This window comes from Rhopilema esculentum, chromosome 14, assembly GCF_057945365.1.
Source record: "Rhopilema esculentum isolate cy_ngs chromosome 14, ASM5794536v1, whole genome shotgun sequence".
Taxonomy (NCBI): domain Eukaryota; kingdom Metazoa; phylum Cnidaria; class Scyphozoa; order Rhizostomeae; family Rhizostomatidae; genus Rhopilema; species Rhopilema esculentum.
In genome coordinates, this window is record NC_142828.1 from 2,523,902 (window position 1) to 2,532,118 (window position 8,217).

The 8,217-nt window shown below is 36.9% G+C and overlaps 1 protein-coding gene across 1 annotated transcript; it reads right to left on the reverse strand.

Moving 5' to 3' along the window:
- Positions 1-4,472: 4,472 nt before the first annotated feature.
- LOC135695964 (uncharacterized) lies at positions 4,473-7,976 on the reverse strand. Its single transcript, XM_065215198.2, has 2 exons — positions 7,757-7,976; positions 4,473-5,507 (listed from the first exon to the last, which is right to left on the reverse strand). Exons 1-2 carry the CDS (start codon positions 7,812-7,814, stop codon positions 4,624-4,626), a joined length of 942 nt encoding a protein of 313 aa, XP_065071270.2. The 5' UTR covers positions 7,815-7,976; the 3' UTR covers positions 4,473-4,623.
- Positions 7,977-8,217: the final 241 nt, after the last annotated feature.

Here is an 8,217-nt window from a genome sequence, read left to right on the forward strand (position 1 = left end):
GGTTTAGTCTATTTTGACGTTTGGTACACTCAGGCACCGCGGAGCGTTGAGAAAAGTGGGGGGTCTAAAAAAGTGGGGGGGGGGGGGGGCTAAAACCGTATGAAAAAAGGCTTTTTTGGTAGTTTGATACTTAGTATTTGGTATTTTCTGCAATTCATTTGAAAGAATCCGATGAAAATTTCGACTAATCTTTACGAAATTGAAACTTAATATATACAATTCACAAGCAGTTTTGATTTTTGTCATAAGCATTGTTTAATTATTCAGTACTGGCTAATGTTTTATCACCTCTATGTTATGTTCAAATTATGCAAAAGGGCACAGAGAGGTTGTAGAGGCAACTGGGGTAAAAAGGAAAAGTGCAAAAAAATTGGCAATTGCGGCCCTTAGATTAGCTGAAAATACATCTCAGAACGATTTCTTGCAGTAATTTCGAGACGTTAAACGGTTGTCAATTATCCGACGAAAGCCCAAATTTTCCGACGTGAGCGCCTCCCCCCCCCCCCCCCCCCACCATGCCCCCATAACTTCCACCACTGCCCGGACAAGTGTTAACAGATGCCGATGATTCATTATTTTTAGGCAACTTTGGACTAAAAGACTTTAAGCCAACGATTTTATTGTATACTTATTTGTTTATAGAGCAGAAAGACGCAAAGTTGGCGCAGAGGATGAAGTCATTTCGACTGTAATACGTGACAAAGGGGAGGACCTTTTAGGGATATGAATGGACGTTGCGGAGGCTACCAATAGTGTTATAAAGGAAGCGGATGAAGAAATTTCAATGAATCAGCCTCAATTTTCTTTTATTCAGTAAAACAAGTCAAAACTTTAAGTTTGGATTGGGCTAATTTTGTAGAGGCTTCTTTACCTAATTGCTAGTGTGAAGAAACGCATCATTTACGCATATGGTCTCGAGAGGAGAATCCTTGTAGCTCCTGTGTGAAAATAGATTTTAATCACAAAAGAGTGTGGGTGGTTAGTAAGTCAAACGTTTTAACAAGAAATTTTGAACAAGTGCAGACCACCGCCACTATTTTCCAGATTTACAGAATTACGTTCTTTCAACTATGGTCCTTTTGACGTCATATTGTGATCAAACTTATCTTATCTCGCGATGAAGCGTACAAAATTCAGCTTCCAAGTATTGTGATATTGTGTTCATTTGCTTTGTTTCGGTCTCAACAGAATTTTTTTAAAAAAGCGCGGGTTCCTTTTACAGCGTCGAGAGACACGTGCTTTGGCCCCTAAGGCCTATTCGATTAATTCAATGCTTAATTGCAAAGAAACTAAAAGTGCATCAGTATCCATAAAAACTTTAAAGATGGCAGAATGAAATCTGTTAGGTACTCCAATATCCAGCAACTTTACCCTTGCTTGGCAATCCTGATATTGTATACAACACTGAACAATCCCCTTTTATCGCTATGACAACATTCTCCAGTGTATAACGAGATAAGAGGAAAGAGCTAGAAAGTTGGTCTCCCGTTGATAGAATGGATTAATAATTAATTGAAACAAGTGATAGCTTGATTGAGTCATTAAATCCTGGATAAATTAGTTGAACCTCGTATCTGGCTTAGCTTTTAATTGTTTCTCTCCCCCAAGAATATGCATCAGAAAAAGTTTGTGTGGGTATTTAGTATCTGTGGATTGTCTATTGACAATAACGTGCACCAAAAAAGCATGGAATTCTCTCCGATGAAGCTTTTCAGGTGCGAGCGTTGGAGTACACAGTCATTTGAATATTTTTCGAGGGGAAATACGTTGTATTTGAAAATATCATACTGTGACAGTTTTATTCTGCGATGAATTATGTCTTTTGTGACTCAAAGTAAAAGGTCTGTAGATAATGGAAAACCAAAGATAGGCCAACGAATGGAGGCTGCCATAATTCGCAATATTAATCATGGCAAAATAATGAAAAATGAATTCGAGGCGCTGGATTCAGCTAAGAAAAGGATTGAAATGGACATGCAACAAAGAATGAAGTTTTTCTTAAAGAGACAGCATAAACATGGCTATCTAAGTGGACACGATGCCGTGGAGACGTCACTCTCGAGAAAAAAGAACGAATTCAATTCAGCGATTCATGATCATAGTCAGCATTCAAGGCAAGAATCAAAATCGTGGTTTAGAAGGGTCTACAGTGATTCTTCTATTGAAAGTAAAGACGAAAACCACTGGGTTAAGAGAGGCAAGGACGTGACGTATTGCTCTTCAGGCGAGAATGCCACTGCAACCCCTAAATATGAGCGAAGATATTACAAGAGTCTCGATTCTGCGGATGAAATTGTTCAATGCACAAATTATGGCCGAGATTGGCAACATAATGTCACCAATGAGAAAGAATATGAACTGAGAGCGGCCATTGACAGTTACAGTCAACCTGATTTTGAAAACTTAACCTCAAATGAAGATGTCTTCATTCATGCCAAGAACTTGCGATTGCCCTCTAGGAAATTAGATAGCAAACCTGGAATCAGTACTGGGAAGGTCATGCTCCAACAAAACCAACCTTGCTTGAAGACTGACAATTTCGCTACGGATGGGAAGCATCTTCGATCTTCGACGTATACTAGAGGTGATGTTGACTTGAAGACTGACATTCTCGTAACGGATAAGAAACATCTTCGATCTTCTACGTTTACTAAAGGTGATGCTGGATTGACAAGAGACGAACTGTTGCATGAAACCGTCCCGTTTTCAAGGAACCTTTTAAATAGCCCCAGCAATGGTAGAAGAAATCTGTTAACAAAGAGTAACGAGCAAAGAATTGCTCCAACAGAAAATCTGGGCAAAACATACAAGCCGCTTGATGCCACTTTTTCGACGCAGTCAAAATATGCAACAGCGATGGAAAGGACAGCTAACTCTCCCAATGTCGCCGTCAAAATTAGAACAGATCAATGCAGCAATTCTGGTGATAATGAGAACTTTACACTGGCTAAAAGATGGGACAGGATCGTAAAAAGCATGAATGACTTTGCTTTACCAGGTATTGAAGATGAATGGGAGCAATTTTCGGATTACAGTAGACATTTTGAAAAAAACTTGGGCGAAGAAAGTTTGTATACTCAGCAAGGCTGCTTTGTGACAATCCTCAGTAAAAACAAAAGTAAGAAGAAATAGCTTTGTAGCTCAAACTTTCGTCTAGATTACTTGTATTTAAACCTGTATCTAGAGACTAGAGAAGATCGAGTCTAAGAAGGGAATAAATCGTGAATAGTGTATTACCAAAGAATCGGAAAAAGTATCTGTGACATTGCTGGTTAGAATCACTTCATCCTAAAGAAACAGTTTGTGTCTAGCTCTTAGTCTGGTCTTTTTAAAGGTACTTCTATTTTCGAGTTCATAGATGTTGCAAAGGAATATCAGTTGTAAGCAGAAAATCCGGATTAATATGCATTTAAAACAAAGAAGACAACACTTAAGGGGGCGGTCCACTGCTGAGCATCCAATGTATCCAAGCAGCTTTGCACACACTGTGGTGCAGAAAGGGTTTTTGCCCAAGGGAAAAGTCGATCATTATCAAGTGTCGATGTCATTATTTCGTTTTATTATTATTCAGGCCATGGTGATGGTGGAACAATTTATCATCTGAATTTAGAAGGTCTGACAACATTGAGGTTGAATAACCATTGCATACTATTTGTACAATATAAGGTATAGCCAATTGGGTATAAAAGCCTCTACACATCACTTTGCTTTTCGTCATTCGTGCATTTTTAACAGAATATAGAAATAGCTGCAAATGTTACTAGGAAATACATTCATTGGACTGCATATATTATGCTGAACAGGCAAATAAAATTGGTATTATCGTCTAAACAGCCTGGATATTTTCGTAATTGAATTTTTTGAGCCATTATCCCCCCCTTCCCTTATATTGCAATGGCTCTTAAAGTCAATTTAAGCACTGATTTGTACCAAAACCTTGGGAGAAAATTTTTGTATTTTCGTTGTCATTTGTATCTTTATCAACGAATGTCACTTTCTCTTGTTTTATCACAAATAGGAGGAGTGAATTCGCTATAATTGGTCTTTAAGCTTTCAAAAGTTGACAAACCTCCCTACTCAGAATGTTTGCATCAAAATTGTTTCCAGTGCCAACTGCTACGTTATCTGTCATCACAATCAAACTTTTCAAGCTTGAAGTATTATGTGGTAATCTTACAGGTGACCATCCTTTTTATTCGAATTGATAGGTTTTGGATTAGAAATTTCTAATTTAGAATTGCCTAGGATTGATTTATGCAAGAGATTCGTTGCTAGAATTGTCAAGTTTTGATGTTTGCGATAATATTGAGAGATTTATGCTCTGTACTTGCTTAAAACACAAGTAAAAACATTTTGAATCTGTTGTCAACTACCAATTTTCACGATTTATAGAACACACCCAAATCTAAAATTTAATAGGCATCTGAATTTCAAAATTTGAGCTTGATAGACATGAGAACAACAACACATGATTCTTCTCCAAAGTTCATAATTTGAATATTAACCATAAATTCCTTAGTACAAAATATAGCTTTAGCAACAAAAATAATGAAACGAATTTCATTTGACAAAATTCGAAACTGAAACTAGCTATTTAAAAGCAGTATTTAATTTATTTACAAGTTATTCATCAGATGTGTCCATGTCTTCTCTAAAATGATGAGTCCTGAGGTGTGTTCTCAGGTTGCTCGACGAGATAAACTTCCAGTTACAAATGTCACATTGGTAAGGTTTTTCGCCAGTGTGGGTCAAAACATGACTCTGTAAGTTTCCAGATGTAGTAAATGCCTTGGAGCATATTTTACACTGATAGGGTTTTTCGCCAGTATGGATACGAACATGCCTGCGTAGATCACTTGAACTAACAAATCCTTTACCGCAGTAAGTACATTTGTGTGGTTTTTCACCAGTATGAGTAAGAACATGCCTCTGTAAGTTCGTTAATTGAGCAAAGCCTCTTCCGCAAATATTGCATTTATAAGGCTTTTCACCAGTATGTATTCTGTTATGGATTTTTAGATGTGCAGCCAAAACGAAGGCTTTGGGACATTTGTCACATTTATGTGGCTTCCTGCCTGTGTGGATCAGCACATGCCTTTGAAAGTTCCATGAACGAGTGAAAGATTTGTTACAAAACTGACATTGATACACCTTTTCGTTTTCGTCGCTGCTTTTTGGTGAAAGTTCTCCTGATTTCGACGAAGGCACCTTATCACTGCTTTCAGTCTCAACTTTAATTTCAGCTTCAATTATATGTGTCCCATTATTGTGACTCAAGCCTGGTTGTCTGTCCTTGTACAATTTCCAAACACTGGGATCATCAAGAACGAAGAATTCATTATAGAGGTCTTTCTTTAGGTCGATGTTTGTTGGAAACGGTCGCATAACGCTGGCTGCTGCAGCCAAATATGGAAGGAAATTGTTGTTGTGAATGACGAGGTTCTTCATGGCAATGTCTTGTTCCGACAAGATGTCATTTTCGTCGTATACTGAATCTACCAATTGGCCTGAAGGAAGAAAATTGATTATTTTCATTACAAAAATGTAAGTAGTAACCTTTGTTCAATTATACGGTTCTTGTTGTAAGCAGAGGAGAGTGGATGTTCTTTTGAGGTTGAACACATCTCTTAGCAGCATTGCTAATTTATGGTCATGTGATCATGTGCCTATGTCGTTCCACACTGATGCCTACTTGCACGTGACTTTTATTCGGTATTTGAAATGAAAAGAAATCAGTGCACTTTCATTGGCCTATATTCATTGCAGGTGGTGTGAGAATTAGCTCAAGCGTGCACAATGTGTGTACGGGTTAAGATTAGAGGTTAACTTTAATTACAGGTTGTCACTGAGCATGTATGCTAGGTAAGGACACGTTGATATAGTTCTAGAATTGTCAAGCTATTTTGCTTTGACCATTCTAAAACAAAGTTGTTTAATTCTTACACTTTAACACCGTTAAACACAAAAAAATTGTATTTCAGAAAGGTATTTCAACACCTTGTAATCCATACTGTGCCTGCGTTATACTCAATTATAAAATTGCCTATAATTCGTATGCTGGTCTTCACCGAATACTTTACTCTTTTATTCTTATAAGTCTTTTTTGTTCTGCAAATGTAAAGATAGCAAAAGAATTGTGAACACTTGTTGGCATTTTAGTACAAAATCTTTCCAGTTGGTTTCTTATTTCGGGACCTGAAATCGCCCTATCGTTTTTAGGTTGAGCATTTTGGGAGAATATAAGCGCCGATAAACATGAAAAACCGATGCAGTTCAAAATCCAAAGCTTGCCATCTTTTCAAAAGAAAAATAAACAAAATGAAAATTCTTGGAGGTTTTTTTAAAAAAATGAAAATTTACCTTTTTCCTAATTTTTTAAGAGTCTAATACTGAAATTTTCTTAATTTTTCGGCATTCTAGTACTAGTTTCTTATACAGCGGTTCCCTATCAATAAAAAAACGTGTACTTATTCATGCTACTTAAATTGCCAAAAGGACCATAAGTATAATCTAGCGAGTGATTATTGCATTAAAATACGTTACTTTAGCTGAGGCTGCTTATTTTTGACGACTGGTCAGTAGAATTATGCGAAAGCACGGCGAAATCATGCTGTGGAATTTCGCCGTAGAAAACAGGTGTGCGCGGACAACAGGCTCGACGTGTGTCTTTTAAAAGCGATATCTGGGCCCTTATGTTAGTTATTTAACACAAATTACATTGTTAAATGATTTGAATAGAGTCTTTTGTATATACACAATACGTTTTACGTTCATGCTCAAAAATTTGTCAGAAATGAAAAGCGCGTCAGCTGGGCTTTCAGGAAACTGGCAGAAAATGGCGCTAAAATAAACATTAGATTATTGCCTTTCAAATTAACTGTTAAAAGGTTCGCGTTATAAAGGAACTAATTTACAAGGTAAAGAAACATTTCACTATTGCTTGATGGTGTTCTAATGTAAACAAAACTCTCTTGCTTAAAGACTTTAGGGGATATAAGAAAAAAGAGCAATAAAGTTGGCGCTCTCATGTTGCTGACTCTGAAGAACCCTCTAGAATCAAAACTTATGTTGAAAGTAAAGTTTTTTGAGTCTTTCAAGATAAGATTTTGGAGGCGTGTTGTCGCAAAGAAATGCAGGAAATTAAGAAGCGCGCCGAATTGCCAGAATCGAATTGCTTTTCAGTGTAGAATTACGCGAGCTGTAACTTGAAGAGTATTTTTCATAAAGAAAATATTTTCTTGCTGAGATCAATGCATGCTGAAGTAAAATATACTAATTTTAACAGAAAATAAAGCTTTTGGTTATTTGTTATAGAAATAGAAAGTAGCACCTATAGATTTTGGCACTTTTGCTCAGGTATAAAAGAACATTCACTTTTTTCTTGTCAGTCACCACCTTCGAATTTCATTATAGTAATGCAAGTTGATAGACTCAATTTTATTCGAAGGTTCACTGTGAATATTTTTTATGATTCTATTTTGACACGTGCCAAATAATTTTGAAATAACAGACCGCAAAATCTGAATGGCGGGGAAAATTTTGGGAATATTTTAAACGCATAGTGTAAAGTGGAAAATTGTTTAGTGCAATCAGGTAAAATAGGTTGAAAAAACTCATAAATCAACAAGAAACAGAAACTCTATTAAGAAATGACTTCCCTGGGATCTGTTAACGTTATTCCCTTTTCTAGGAAATTAAAATTTCTCAAGAGTTTGAATATGATTCAGATGATGCTAATTTATTTAAAAGTACTTACCATCAGGAACTTCTTGAGTAGGTGAATCAGTTTTCTTGATCAAAAACGATCGTGGCATGTTGTCTCTCTAATGGTCAATGTACAGAGATTTGGAAACGGCCAGAGAGATTCAGCAGAGCTCTTCACTAATTAGAGGCGCGTGCCGGATTTCAAATCTATTGACTGGGAGCTGTGTCCAAAATGGATTTCGACTTGTTGTCTCTAATCTCGGCAGAAAAATATGCCGTTTACGAGTACGTCCGCTGCCTTTTTATCTTGACCTGATTTTTCGGCACCGTAAAGCACAATGAATTGAGCAACAGGTGGGGGATATACTGAATTCGATGGATGGACCATTATCGCATTACCAGGGGGTGCATCTGGATAGTGATAGCAACATAATAGTATTGAAAAAGTGACGTTTAATCGACACTAAACCCAAAACCTCGTTTTATTTTGGACCTTAGATGGATCAGAGTTTT

Coding starts and splice junctions, on each gene's coding strand:
- LOC135695964 (XM_065215198.2), bottom strand. CDS start 7,814: ATGCCACGATCGTTTTTGATCAAGAAAACTGATTCACCTACTCAAGAA. Junction 5,508..7,756: donor TACTCAAGAAGTTCCTGATG/GTAAGTACTTTT, acceptor TTCTTCCTTCAG/GCCAATTGGTAGATTCAGTA.